This window comes from Paramisgurnus dabryanus, chromosome 24, assembly GCF_030506205.2.
Source record: "Paramisgurnus dabryanus chromosome 24, PD_genome_1.1, whole genome shotgun sequence".
Classification (NCBI taxonomy): Eukaryota; Metazoa; Chordata; class Actinopteri; order Cypriniformes; family Cobitidae; genus Paramisgurnus; species Paramisgurnus dabryanus.
Window position 1 is genome coordinate 12063444 of NC_133360.1, and position 15091 is coordinate 12078534.

At 36.2% G+C, this 15091-nt stretch overlaps 2 protein-coding genes across 6 annotated transcripts in view; one reads left to right on the plus strand and one right to left on the minus strand.

Moving 5' to 3' along the window:
- rabgap1l (RAB GTPase activating protein 1-like) overlaps positions 1-11504 on the plus strand; it is a 119411-nt gene extending 107907 nt beyond the window's left edge. For all 4 annotated transcript variants that reach the window (XM_065245649.1, XM_065245658.2, XM_065245676.1 and 1 more), the window contains 7 exons: positions 3383-3475; positions 5219-5329; positions 7256-7360; positions 9470-9553; positions 9673-9744; positions 9826-10023; positions 10154-11504. In XM_065245649.1, coding sequence (XP_065101721.1) covers positions 3383-3475; positions 5219-5329; positions 7256-7360; positions 9470-9553; positions 9673-9744; positions 9826-10023; positions 10154-10288 — 798 coding nt within the window. In that variant the 3' untranslated portion in view covers positions 10289-11504. The remainder of the gene's footprint in view (positions 1-3382; positions 3476-5218; positions 5330-7255; positions 7361-9469; positions 9554-9672; positions 9745-9825; positions 10024-10153) is intronic.
- Positions 11505-11513: 9 nt separating this feature from the next.
- On the minus strand, positions 11514-14998 carry LOC135727769 (interferon-induced protein 44-like). Of its 2 annotated transcripts, none has more exons than XM_065245784.1 (8): positions 14844-14998; positions 12978-13492; positions 12841-12895; positions 12559-12754; positions 12306-12458; positions 12057-12228; positions 11874-11974; positions 11514-11790 (listed from the first exon to the last, which is right to left on the minus strand). In XM_065245784.1, exons 2-8 carry the CDS (start codon positions 13456-13458, stop codon positions 11617-11619), a joined length of 1332 nt encoding a protein of 443 aa, XP_065101856.1. In that variant the 5' UTR covers positions 13459-13492; positions 14844-14998; the 3' UTR covers positions 11514-11616. The 2 variants fall into 2 exon arrangements, with proteins under 2 accessions (XP_065101856.1, XP_065101861.1); XM_065245789.2 differs by having other exon boundaries at positions 12978-13510; positions 14844-14976.
- Between the last annotated feature and the right edge of the window lie 93 nt (positions 14999-15091).

Consider the following 15091-nt stretch of genomic DNA (forward strand, 5'->3'; position numbering starts at 1 on the left):
TTGCTTAGCCCATTGGCAGATTTTTTTGCTTGTTTTATACACAAAATCACTTAAATGTGATATTTTTGGTCTAAAAACTAGACTTATTTTCTTGGGTCGTTTTGCTCATCAAAAAAAGCATCTAAATTTAAGATTTTTTTATATTTTTACTGAAAACAAGACAAAAATACTAAGATTTTTTTTCTTGAATTTTTTTTTTTTGCAGTGTAACCCTTCAATGTTTTCATTTATCACAGACATTAAAATTCCTGAGCTTAATCTAAGCACCTGGATTTGGACTCTCCCTGACCTAGTAAGCAACCACAATAGAAACCACATAGCAATCCCCTAACACATATCAGAGCATCTTAGCAACCACATAGTTTTTTTTTTTGCACAGGCAAGCATCACTCACATTATCTTTAGGTCTTACTTTTTCCCTGAACTGTATTTGAAATCAATTGAATCATTTGTTTCTTATCTCCTGAGAGATTTGCATTTCTCAGAGCTTGCCTTTTCATGTTAACTGAGCCTCGACCAATCAGCTTTTGCCTTGTCATCACTGCAACCACTTTCACACAAGCGTTTACTTCAGACAAGTCTCATTGTGGCTTCAGTGAAAGCACAAGTGGCACTGCTTCCTAACCATATTTGACGTCTCGCTCCGGCGAGCCACATCTTCACGGTCCTCCTCGGTACAGCCAGCTTTTGTGCTGGTCAGCAGACCCTCCGTAAATTCACAGAGGTCAGGGGTCAGACACACTGTATGGTGCCTTGAAATCCAGTCAACAATGTGCTGCTGTTCAGGAGCGGTGATGCAGTTCCTGATAAGAGGCTTTCCCAAATAAAACACTTTGTAGGACTGTTTTGAAGCCGAGTCATCTCTTTTCTGTTAAAAAAACGCAAACTTGTTGCGCTGAAACCCTAAAAACCGTGTTACTGTGGCTGGATAACGTTATTATGTCTGTAGTACCACAGCTGATCCCAAACCTGCCATATGAGGATTGTAATAAACAAATTCCCCTGCAGTAAGCCAGTGTGTAAACCCGGATGAGTAGCCTCTGAGGACTAACTCCACCCTCAGAGACACCATAGTAACTTTAACTGGGTTGCTATAGCAACGAACAGGGCCCGGCTCTTTTTTTAGGCCCTGGAGACATTTTAGGATCATGTTTGTAGTATTTATCCACACGCATTATTGCTTAGATCCAAAAGCACAGTTTTGCAATAATGTAGGTCTGTAGATGTTTAATCCAGCATGTTGTGGAAGCTCATAGCAATGTGTATTAGTTTTTTTAGACATACGGTAGTATTACTGCGTATTTTGCATTCCAGTGTTAGTGGGTTGTGTAGTATGTATGTTGAAACAACATTTAGGACTGTACAATTTGTTCAGATATGGTTGTTTGTCATCTTAAAGGGGACATATCACGAAAATCTGACTTTTTTCACATTTAAGTGCTATAATTGGGTCCCCAGTAGAAAATGGAAAAACAACAACCCAGTAACTTAGTTTTGGTAAACCATTCTCTGCAAGCATGTAAAAAAATAGCTTATTGAAATATGGCTTCCTTTGTGATGTCAGAAGGGGATAATACCACCCCTTAATCTGCACTATCCAACAACGGCACTGCCATTTAGTGCAGAGATCAGCTCATTTGCATTTACAAGGACACAACCAAAAACGCCACATTTTTGCTCACACCTACAAAGTGGCTATTTTCAATATAATAAATTATTTGTGTGTTATTTTGAGCTAAAACTTCACATATGTACTCTGGGAACACCAAAGGCTTGACATCTTAAAAAGTCTTGTGAAATGTCTCCTTTAAAGCTGCAATTTGGTTAAAAGTGAACAAAAATGAGTCAATGAGCAAGCACATAAGAAGTTAATGATCAAAACCGTCTCTTTACTTTACCTCAAAGCTAAACTTATAGTAATGATTTATAGGTTAAGCTGTTGGGTACGGTTTTGCAGGAAATGTAAGCTTGACATCAACTCGCTAAAAAATAAGTGTGTAAGGTAGCCTGCAATTTTATGTTTCAAACAGAGGTGGCAGTATAAGCATAAGTTAAAGGATTAGTCCATTTTCTTAAAAAAAATCCAGATAATTTACTCACCATAATTTAACATAATTTTTTAGTCAAGAAGAAATTATGTTTTTTGAGAAAAACATTCCAGGTTTTTTTTTTTTCATTTTAATGGACTTTATGGACCCCAACACTTAACAGTATTAATGCAGTTTAAAATTGCAGTTTCAAAGGTCTCTAAATGATCCCAAACGAGGCATAAGGGTCTTATCTAGCGAAACGATTGTCATTTTTGGCAAGAAAAATAAAAAATATGCACTTTTAAACCACAACTTCCTCTTCTTCCTCCGGCTGTGTGACGAGCCAGCGCGATCTCACGTAATTGCGTAATGACATGGAAAGGTCACGTGTTACATATATGAAACGCACCTTTGCGGACCATTTTAAACAATAAACTGACACAAAGACATTAATTAGTATCATTCCACATACAACAACATCAGAACGGTCCTCTTTCTCCACACTTGTAAACACTGGGGCGTAGTTTTGCATACGTCATCTGTGACCTCTTGACGTGATGATGTATTATGTGAGGCAGCGCTGGCGTGTCACACAACCAGAGGAAGATGAGAAGTTGTGGTTTAAAAGTGCATATTTTTTTATTTTTCTTGCCAAAAATGACAATCGTTTCGCTAGATAAGACCCTTATGCCCCGTTTGAGATCGTTTAGAGTCCTTTGAAACTGCAATTTTAAACTGCATTAAAACTGTTTAGTGTTGGGGTCCATTAAAATGAGAAAAATCCTAGAATGTTTTCCTCAAAAAACATAATTTCTTCTCGACTGAACAAAGAAAGAAATCAACATTTTGGATGACTTGGTCAGTAAATTATCTGGATTTTCTTAAGAAAACTTACTTATCCTTTAAGAATTGCGTGTTTAAAGGTGCAATGTGTACATTTTAGGAGGATCTATAGAAAAAATAATACGCATAACTATGTTTTCAGTGGTCCTAACATAATGAACCGTTGTGTTTACCGTGAAAAAAATTATTCATTCAATTTACTCAATTTTTAAAGTGGTTGCAATCAATTTATTTAAGATACATTTAAACAAAAAAAGTATTAAAATAAGATAAAATAAAAAACTTTTGTTTAAATGTAGCTTAAATAAATTGATTGCAACCTATTACCTTAAAAAAATTTAGTGAACTGAATGAATCATTTTTTTCAGTTCTTCATACCCTTATATGTAAGTTGCCATTTTGCATGTAGAATTTTTTTTCACTTTGTAAAAAATACAGAGAAATGTATCGACATCTTTTGGATAGTGTGACTGCACCCATCAATAAACCGATTTCCTCTTCTACCTCAGGTGCCCACCAAGAAGCTGAAGAAGTTTGAGAAGGAGTACCAGTCGCTCCGAGAGAGCCAGCTCCAGCAGGAAGACCCCATCGACCGATATCAGGTAAGCAAGGACCTGATTTAGCTCCGCCTCCCCCGATCGTCATCCTCACCTTCATCCTTCCGTCACAGATCAGGACTGTGCAGCGGGCTGCACTGGAAACCACAAACTCTCTCAGCAAGAGACCGAGAGGGAACCATTTACCAAAAATTCACTGAATGATGAACTTTTTAGATGCTTGTCTGAAGTATTTACCTTTTAATTTTTGTGAAGAAAAGTGCCTTGTTTTATTTTTTTACATAAGCTAGAGCTTTCGTAGAGCAGCTTGCACACAAGCAATTGTTGCATTTTTGTTTGTGCATGTTTTAGTTGTTTTTACTTTATTTATTTAGTTGTTGCACTGGTGCTGTAAATAAATACAAGCAATATTTTTTAATGCATATTAATGATGTTGCATTTTTACTGTTTATCTTTTTTTTATTTTACATTTTATTATTGTTTTTTATATAAATATATTTATTTTAGCTTTTATGTTCTTCACTTGGAACAAATTTGGGACAAGATTTGTTTAACTAAGCAACTACGAATGTTCACAAGCCAAAGTTTAAAATTAAAGGAAGTTTCATTACCCAGTGGTTTCCTTGCGGTCACTTCCTGTTTACTTTACTCACACATTTAACCAATCAGATTCCCTCCCTCACGTTATTATCCCAACGTGCCTTTCTTACTCACCCTGTTTGACCAATGAGCTGTTGCGGGGGCGGAGCTTGGACAGGCAGGGAGAGGAAGCAGTTTTGTATTTGGCTGTTGGTGCTGGATGGTGAAAGCCACTGCGGTTCTTATTCTAGTGGGTGTAGTGTTGAGACTGTGGTGTAGTCTACATCGCAGGTAAGCCTTCAGCCCACCGCGCTCATTGGATACTAACAAACGCTTGTCACTGCTTTCGCCCTTTCTGCTTCTTTTTTCTGAAATTTTGTGATTTTCACTTAACACGTGCGCACAACTGTGCATTTTCAACTAACAACAAGCTTGTATGTGTTAGCGTGTTTATAAATGGAAGTCATATGACCGCGTTTCCCCTTCATGATAAGGAAATGTGTGTATCACGTGAAAGCAGTTTGAGACAAGCGGATGCTTCCTGTCATAAAGAGTCGTTTAAAATATTGTTAAAGGGATAGTTCACCCAAAAATGAAAATTCTGTCATCATTTACTCATCCTCATGTTGTTAAAAACCTGTATAAATTTGTTTGTTCTGGTAAATACAAAGGAAGATATTGTGAGAAATGACCAAACCGATCAGAGGCCCCATTGACTTCCATAGTAGCAAAAAAGAATACTATGGAAGTCTATGGGGCCTCTGATCAGTTTGGTTCATATTTTTTATTTTTTGGTGTACTGTCCCTTTAAGACCTGCAAAATTTAGTGATGCCATGCAGGATTTTGCTTTTGCAATGTGAAAATTGTTAATTTAATTGTTTAGATTGGACTTAGGTAGAGGTTTACACAATCATACATGGACCTGCCCAGACATTTTTAAAGGAGTAGTCCACTTTATAGATGGGGCCCATTGACTTACCATAGTATTTTTTTTCCTACTATGAAAAGTCAATGGACCCCATCTTTAAAGTGGACTACTCCTTTAGGCTTACATGCAAAAGCTTCAGATACTTCAGTCTGTAGCTTATGCAAATACAGTTCAGCAAGCTTTGCAGCAAATCCCACAGTAGTTTTATCACCGTCTGCCTGTTCCTATTTGTTCTGTCAGGCTGTGAAATACACTAATAGCCACATATGTGATCTTTCAGAGAGAAAACCGGCGACTGCAGGAGGCCAGCATGCGTCTGGAGCAGGAAAACGACGATCTTGCCCATGAACTGGTGACCAGTAAAATAGCGCTGAGAAGTGATCTGGACCAGGTATTTACTTTGCGTGTATCTAAATCTCAAGATTGGAGTTTGTATATAAGTGTCAGGTGTGCCTTGAATGTGTCTGCTGAAAATACACCAGAGATCATTTGTTATAGCATGCCAAAAATGCCCATATTTGGTTTGGTTTTCATGCATGCACCTTTAAATGCAAATGAGCTACAGCTCCTCACTCCCTTATCAACAGACAGTAATGTGTATGTGAATACAGTCTTGAGACAATAGTTTCTTTAGCCACATTAGCGCTAACAAACACATTTAGAAAAGGGTTTTGATTCAAATAAACCAGTCAGTCAGTGGCCATAGGTGGGGTTTTGTTTGTGTGATGTCACATTAACAAGAGAATCAAAACAGCATGTCTAATGAGCAGGGGCGCTGTAAGGGGGGGTATACCAATGATGATTCTCGGGGGCCCACGACTAAGAGGGGGCCCAGCGTAGCCCCCAAAATTGTGGCGCTAAAAAATATTTAATAGTAAAAATGATTAACTTTAAATTTTTCTATTTGCTGTTTCCTGGTATCAAAAAAATGTATTTGTTTAGGAAACACAAACGTCTGTGGGCCCCTTCCCCCCTCTCAATTATCATAAAATGGTTCAGTCCGCCCAAATTGTATAATCCAGGCAACACAGCTTGACTTCACTTATAGCGCCGGCAGAATATCAACTTGAGGAAAAGTCAGGGAGCAGCAAGGCTTTATGATTTATTTAGACAAAGTTATTGGCTATGCAAATTTCAAAACGGTCAAAATGACGCCTTGTTCGTTCTAGTGTTTAAGATAATTACCACACTGCAAAAAATGATTTTCAGGAAAACAATTCTTAGTATTTTTTTTTTTAATAAAAATATCTAAAATTTCTTAAATAAAGATACTTTTTCATGATGAGCAAAATGACCCAAGAAAATTAATCTAGTTTTTAGACCAAAAATATTAAATCTAAGTGATTTTGTGTATAAAACAAGCAAAAAAATCTGCCAATGGGGTAAGAAAAAAAATCTTGAACATTTTTCTTAAACACTAAATTTGAAAAATTAGCTTACCCCATTGCCAGATTTTTTTGCTTGTTTTATGCACAAAATACCTTGAATGTAATATTTTTGGTCTTAAACTAGACTTATTTTCTTGAGTCATTTTGCTCATCAAGAAAAAGCATCTTAATTTAAGAATTTTTAGATATTTTTACTGAAAACAAGAAAAAATACTAAGAATTTTTTTTCTTGAAAATCATTTTTTGCAATGCATAAGTTTAAATGTTGCGGTTAAAATGACTGCTGGTGGCCGTTCTAGTGTTAAAAGTGCATGATAAGGGAAATCAATTTTCTCCCCATGTTAGGTCAAGAAAATGCTGGAAAAATAACAATACACAGTTTTAGTTAAACGTTCAACACTGCAAAAAATGACGTTTTTTTGTCTATTTTTCAGTAGAAATATCTAAAAATTCTTAAATAAAGATGCTTAAGTGCAAAATGACCTAAGTAAATGAGTCTAGTTTTAAGACAAATTAATATACAATTTAAGTGAAATTGGTCATAAAACAAGCAAAATTATCTGCCAATGGGGTGAGAAAAAAATTGTGAAATAAGATTTCTTTTTTTCTTAAACACTTAATTCAGGTAAAATTTTCTCACCCCATTGGTAGTCAAAATACCATAAAAGCGCATGATTTTATGTAAATTAATATGAAAAAAGTCTCAGCTGTGTTGGGGGCCCTGTCAAGTTTCTTTTCATGGGGCCCAAAATCCTTAGCGCGCCCCTGCTAATGAGACTGCTTTGGTTAAATGGGGATTAAAGAACGAGGAGGCTTTTTTATTGTAGGGTTGTTGTGTTTACACACTGCCAACACACATTTATGTCCAAACAGCTTGTAAAAGTGTATTTTGCATAATATGTGACCTTTAATAAGTGTTGCATTTGTAGGCAGAAGACAAAGCAGATGTTTTGAACAAAGAACTGCTTAACACAAAGCAACGTCTGGTAGAAACAGAAGAGGAAAAGAGGAGACAAGAAGAAGAGACTGCTCAGGTAGGACTCATCATTGTAAATACTGAATGTCCTTAAATGCTCTTAAAGGGACACTCTACTTTTTTTGAAAATAGGCTCATTTTCCAGCTCTCCTAGAGTGAAACATTTGATTTTTACCGTTTCGGAATCCATTCAGCTAAAATCCGGGTCTGGCGCTACCACTTTTAGCATAGCTTAGCACAATCCATTGAATCTGATTAGACCATTAGCATCACGCAAAAAAATAACCAAAGAGTTTCGATTTTTTTTTTTCTATTTAAAACTTGACTCTTCTGTAGTTACATCGTGTACTAAGACAGACGGAAAATTAAAAGTTGTGATTTTCTAGGCAGATATGTCTAGGAACTATACTCTCATTCTGGTGTAATAATCAAGGACTTTGCTGCCGTAACATGGCTGCAGCAGGCGCAATAAATTACACAGTAGCCAAAAATAGTCCCCTTAGTAACTTTCAATAGCAGATTTTTTTAATCGTTTAGGGTTACTATAGAAGTGGATGGTGACCGACTCTTCAAGCTTCAAAATAACCCAAAAGTGTTAAACGAATAAATTTACTCGACTCGTGACGTATATTTATTATAAAAATTATTGACCTGTGTCTCTCTTTCAGTATATATTTTCTGAACCTGAACTGTTTTTAAGCAGTTTTAGGCTTTTTAATTATGTGTAACAGCAGCTATATCCACTAAAAGAAAGTTCAGTAAGTTCTTGAAGCTTGGAGGGTTTTCTGGTTCACCACCTCGTTCCCCATTCACTCCCATAGTAACCAGAAAACCTAAAACAACACTTCATAAAAATCTGTGTTTGGGTTCTGATGAAGAAAGGAAGGAAGGGATAGTTCACCCAAAAATCTCACGTGTTGTTACTAAGGAAGATATTTTGAGGAATGTTTGTAACCAAACTGATCAGAGGCCCCATTGACTTCCATAGTAGGAAAAAAGAATACTATGGAAGTCAATGGGACCTCTGATCGGTTTGGTTACAAACATTACTCAAAATATCTTAATTCATGTTCATTAAAACTAATTAATGTATACAGGTTTGTATCAATATGAGAGTGATAAAATGATGACAAAATTTAAATTTTTGGGTGAACTATCCCTTTAAGGGGTATTGTGATGTCTTCTCCCAATACTATGTATCAACCTAGGTTTCTCAAGTTTATTTCAATATTTTGAAAGTAAATTTTTGTGTCATTAGAAAAGCCTAACCCTCTAGAATACACATTTCAACAGTGTTTTATAAAATAAATTCTTATGAAGAGAGTGTGCCTCAAAACATTATATTCTGCTAAATGTCACTGTCCCGCCTACGTTTACTTCAGTGTTTCACATGTGAATTCTTATCCAATCATGACAAACTATATATCAATTGAAAGCTTTAATATTTTAGATTTCATATTTAAAGGTCATCTAATGATAGAAATAACGTAGTGAAAGTTTTTTGTTACATGACCTCCCCCCCATAGGAATGCATATTAATTATTATTCATAACACTATATCCAATTATAAATCTTCAAAAATGTTGACAAACTATGTAAGCTCTAAGAATGTAGTTTTCATATTTTAAACCTTTTTGCATAAATAATAATGCACTGACAGTAATTTATTAATTTGTGACAAGAGTATGCAGCAAACCGACACCTAGTGGCCGTTGTTGGTAAAACCACTAAAACTGTGACACAAACAAAATATTTTGTGATTTTAACTTGAAATTTGGATCACAACTACTTGAAACTTATGGCTTCATGTTTGCATGATTACTTTTGTGAAATATTTACATTTTTATAATTTTATTTAAAAAATGATTATGTTATTAAAATATGATTGTTTCTTAAAAATAAATTTAAACTGCTATAACCATTTTTTATTTAAAATTTTCACCTGCACTTTTGTGAAAAATCCTGAAGTGTCTTCTATAAAACAAGACCAAGATTAGGCTTCTAGACCAAAAAATTCCAGAGTTATATTCATTTGAAGGGATTTGTGGCACTTAAGGGGTTAAGCTCTTTTAAAGTGAACTAAGTTTACATTAAATCATGACTTCCAGAAGGTTTCATTTTAATTTGATAACTATTGCAACTATCTGACAGTGTATTTGGTATTCAGTTAAAGGAAGTGTTCAGAAGAGAATTGGAGAAAGCCGAACATGAGATCAAGAAGACAACAGCCATCATAGCCGAATATAAACAGGTATACACAAGGGTTCACTTACATTCATCTCCAGGATTCATTGCGGTGCTCACATAAAAAACATATCATGTTAATATAAATAATTTCTATTAACATAAACATCTAAATATGTCTTTTAGATATGTTCTCAGTTAAGTACCAGGTTGGAAAAGCAGCAGGCATCAACAAAAGAAGAACTAGATATAGTCAAGGTGAGCAATTTTCCTTTCAAATTCGATACATGGATTGTTCATATCCATGACATCATCATAACATCACTATATAATGTTCAGGCTAAAGTGATGGCGTGTGAACGCTGTAGAGAGGTATTCAGCAAAGAAGGACCCTTACAGATCCCAGCCGTGAGTCAGGACAACCGGGACTCGGATTTGGACGAGGAGAAGGATTCGCTCAAGGCGCAGCTCCGGGAGCTTGAACTGGAACTGGCCCAAACTAAACTCCAACTGGTGGAGGCCAAGTGCAAAATCCAGGTTAGGGATTTATTTGCTATTGGCTTAGTATGATGCTTAGACAGCTAAGCTACTAGTGCTAGCTATGTGTCTCATAAAGTGCATATTGGTTAGCTATTAAAATCACACCTGGTTAAATTTGATTTTACAGGAGCTGGAACATCAAAGGGGAGTTTTGATGACCGAGGTCCAAGCTGCCAAAAACTCATGGTTCAGTAAAACTTTGGGCTCTCTCAAGACTTCAGCGGGTAACCAGTCACCCTCCTCACCCAAGGAGGGCCAGTAGGACTTAACCAATGACTTAAAAGGGGGCGTGGCCCTACCGCTTTGCCAATCCCTGTAGAAAACAACAACAACACTACTAGCAACGCAACACGGCAATGCAGTATTCCCTCACGTGACATGGACCAAACCTGACCGCAGGACTACTGGTCACAGTTAATAGTCAATGATGCTGTTAGTATTTCTCACTAGTAAACACAGCTGTGTGATGTCATCGTGGACAGAAACTGATGAAGTGCTGCCACCTAGTGGATAGTAACTGTACAACAGGACTGTTTATTTGGAAAAAAAACTAAACATAATTTAGCTTGATCGTCGATCGAGGCGCAGAAGCGTTGTTTTTAGTTAAGAGGGAATACTGCATTCGAGTAAAAATACATATTTGTTTTTCTATATAGAAATACTAAACGTAATTGTTTTGTCTTATAAATGTGTATAACTAAACGTCGATTTTTATTTTAATCTTGTACAGTTCTGAAAGAAAAGTGCTTTATTATTTTTTACAACTTTTGAATATGTCTTCTTTATAGTCGAATACTTAAAAGCACACAAGACCATATATCCGTCCTTTCTTACTCATCCGATGCCATAGGCTGTTCTCAGATCAGTTTTGCTTAACGCTGACGTGTAACGCATTGGTCACACATAGTCCCGTATATGCGCTATAAAATGACGGACGGCATGCAGAAACCACAAACATGTCAAAGCTTGGAGAAAAGCCTCTTGTGACTTTAAAGCCATACACAATGCACAATTAAATCAATGCTCTTTGTCTGGATGTCCATATTTTGGTCATAGTTTTCCTATTAAAGTATGAAGTGTTGTATATTTCACGAAGAAAAGTGGAAATTCTGCATGGCCCTTATGCATATTAACAAGTAGTCCATATTGTGAACACGTTTTATTTACACTAATGTACAAAAAATTTACTTTAAACTGTGATTTAAAGATGCCAAACTAATTATTATTAAAATTACAAAACACTTCAGTAATGTTAACTGATTATATGAAGTGGGACAGCTACAGGTGTTTTTGTATTAGGATCTATGGGGAAACAGATCTATGTTCCTTCTGTAAGATGCATTTACAGGTTTACATATAAATTAATCTGGATTATTCACCGCCGTTTCATCCTGCTGACAGTAAATTTTTGGTTTATGGTCTCATAACATGTTGTTTGACGCCTTTTGTTGTTTCAATAAACAGTAACAGTATTCTGACTCTTGCTGTGTGGTTTGTAGTTTATTTATTTTATTGTAAACATACAGGTGAGAATGTATCTTAAAATACTGTTTTGTCGAACAATCCTATTTTGTCTTTAAGACGAGGCTTTCACTCCGTTGGACTGATATCATCCAAATAGTCATCTGCGGACCGAAGCATTTGCTGTACAGCGGTGAGGAGCAGGAGATCACAGCTGAGGTTCAGTTCAAGCTCCTGACTGTAGTTCTTCACAGGTAACACACAAGACACAGGAACACCCAGTCGAGAGCTGACCTCCTGTACCTGTAGAGTCAATACAAATCTCTCAGTCCATCTCTCACACTTTCAGCTCCATATCACACAGTTTCAGCTCTGGAAGATCTCACCTTTGACTTAATGTAGGAACTGACATAAACATTTTGTAGATCCTCCTCCACCAGAGGACACGCCTCATCTACTTTAGTCATCAAGACGATCTGAGCAATACCTGAATTATTAAGATAAGCATATTAGGCCAATAAGAACGCTTTAAATCATTTTGTGTGTCTGGTTTGTGTTCGCTCACTTACCCAGCGAGATCACTTTTTTGCGTATGGCTGCAAGTTTTTCCTCCAGTTTGCTGGACATGAGGGAGATTTTGGTGGCGTCGATCACAAACACCACACAGTGGATCTTCTGCTCTAAAGATGCAGGTTTGGAGGACTTTTGCTCATCGGGTTCAAATGGTGCCATGGGGTTGAACTAAATTGAGAGGATTTTGCATGAAACACTTTAGATACGCATTTTTTAAACAACTAAATAGTTTTGTAAAGTCTTACTTTATATCGGTCTGGTATGTGACCTCGAAGAATGCTGTTGATGTCCTCAATATCCAGACCTGAACCTGTCTGCTCCTCCAGTCCCATAGTGTCACACAACACAAATGGCAATGGCTTTCCCTCACGCCCATCTTTCACTGGATATGTGCGAAACTATCAACAAAACGATAACATTGACCTGTTATATGGACCAAATCAAAGTATGAAGAAATTTAAATACTCTTAATAAATGAATGCTTTGATGATTTTGTACCTGTGTGGTGAGGCTGGTGCTTGTAGATCCTGCGATGGCTTTGTTGGTCACATAACCTGTGAAGATGGAGTTGATGGAGTTGAAGAAACTGGACTTTCCAGCACCTACAGGACCGATCATTAGGATTCGGGCCCGGTTCACAGAGGACACCAGGGGTTTATAGTTCTTTAATGATTTCACAAGCTCTTCTCTTCGTCTAAAAAGATCAAATATTTATAATTTAAGAGATTTGATATCAGATGAACACCAAAATGCACAACAGAAAAATGACTGAAAACATACTCTTCCTTCCACGCAATGTTCCTCCATGGTTTCTCTTCAACACTGGCCTGAGACACTGAAAACATTCAAGATTTGTTATATAGCATCATACTGGGTTAATGTTGACAATAGATGCAATAAGTATATGATTGACGTACTCTGCTCAATTTTAAACACCTCGCATTCAGTCAGGTTCCCATCGTTCCCATACATTGAGGTAGCATTAATGGTGAATGCATTGCCCCCTTGGTTATGCAGGGTTGGTTGGTTGTTATAGCAAAAGTGTAAGTATTGACCAAAGTTGGGCCATCCGGAGTCATCGATACGTGCGTGATGTCCACTGTTAACTTTGATGCACACAGGGATTTTGCCTTGATAGTAGAACAGGAAAGCATCATCATCATTAACATACTGCCCACTCTGAGTATAATCTTTACTCGTATATCCACCAAAGATGTAGCCTGAGCTGTTGTAGGCTACGAGTAAAGTTGGACCTTGACGATCACAGAGCTTGTGGAAAGCAGCACCATTATATCCATGAACAGACGCTTTGTAGAGAAGAGTCAGATCCACATCACCCAACAACGCACAGAGCTGCTTTTTTTTCTCCTCTGGTAATTTAGAAGTTTGGGTAGTCATGGTAACGCCTCTTCTTGTTTTTATTTGGTTTATTCTTGAGAAAGATGACAAACTATGGGGGGGAAATAGACAAAAAATGTATTAACTTAAGCTTTGTGCATTAATGCGTTCTGTTAGCACTTTTCTCAAATATGATGTGTTTGGTAATTCCACTTTTTATTTGTATTTGTTTATACATTTTTTTTAAAACAAATAAAAAAATATATTAATAATATTTGGTCCAAAATAGCTAGTCTACTTATTCTAAAGTAGGTTTTTCATTTAATAATATTTATGACTTATTGAAGAAGAATACATTCATTTTATATGTTGATGTTTATTGAAAGATTTATAAGTACAAAACTTTACCATTACCAAACAGTGAATGTGAAGATACAGTACAACTAAGGAATTTTATCACCTTTGAAAGTATTTTTCACGTTTTCCTCAAATGGTAGAAAAATGATTATTAAACAAAATAAAATGTTGACAAAATCCTTTAAATCATGATTTTTTACGTCAACGTACAAAAAGTTGTCAAGCGCATAGATATTAGGCCAGTTCAACTTCATGCGGCGCCGCAAGAACCGACAAGCGGATGACGTCAAAGTTCCGCGAGAGTGATTGTAAGCAGAATTTTCTGTATGATTCCTCGAATCGCTCTCGCGGGACTTTGACGTCATAAGATCGTGTAGCGCCTCATGGAATCGAATGAGTCTAAAAATTTTGTTTTTTTCAGACGTTTGATTCACTGTCATATCCTGTGACATTTCGACATACATTTTTTTGGAATTACCATTTTGAAAATATTAATTGGAGATTGGTTTGGATTTATAAAAAAAGTATTGTCTCAATAATAAAGTTAACGAAATATACTTTAAAATAATACATAAATAGTATATGTATGATATAATTTTAGTGCTATAAAAACGAATAGAGACTGTCACTTTTAGTGTTTGATAATTTTGATGAAAGCATAATAAAACTTAAACGTTTGGGTTAAAAACAAAACACTATTCATAATGGGAAGAATTTATTTCATTTCATGTACATTAAGCTACATTAGGGACGTCTCTCCAAGCCAAATCAATGCATGACAAGCGTATGCGGGATATGTCTATGGTCACAGTATGCTCAATTCAAACATTCTGTTTACCCAGAAACGAAACCGAAACCAGTGCGCGTGTAAATATCTCTAATCAGTAATAATTGGTTAATATCTAACTCAACTTATTAAAAGTTTGTTTCGAAAAAACGACATTCAGGTTTGCCATTACAGCATTACAATAAAATTTTGCGTTAAATTGCCTAGTCATACTGTATAAAAGAGAAAACCTTTTCATTGAATGCTTACATTTTTTTTTAGATTGAATGCTTATTTTTTTTAGAACAACAATCTATCTTACCTTTCACAATGAAAAGTCTCTATGCATGAATGAATGAAATGCTTGTTGTTTGTAGGAATAAAGCAACTGAACCTGAAACAGTCTCCCTCTTTCTCAACCTCCGTCTGTGTTTCCTATTCGTGCTGCTGAGGTTTCTGCCGAAGTTTTACGCCCTCTAGCGGTTGCTGAATGCACGGCAGGCAATTTGAACAAACGTAATTGAAATACATTGACTTGAAATGAGGTCTCAATTATTTTTCGATTTGTGG

Coding starts and splice junctions, on each gene's coding strand:
- LOC135727769 (XM_065245784.1), bottom strand. CDS start 13,458: ATGACTACCCAAACTTCTAAATTACCAGAGGAGAAAAAAAAGCAGCTC. Junction 12,896..12,977: donor GGTGTTTAAAATTGAGCAGA/GTACGTCAATCA, acceptor GAATGTTTTCAG/TGTCTCAGGCCAGTGTTGAA. Junction 11,791..11,873: donor GTTCCTACATTAAGTCAAAG/GTGAGATCTTCC, acceptor TTGACTCTACAG/GTACAGGAGGTCAGCTCTCG.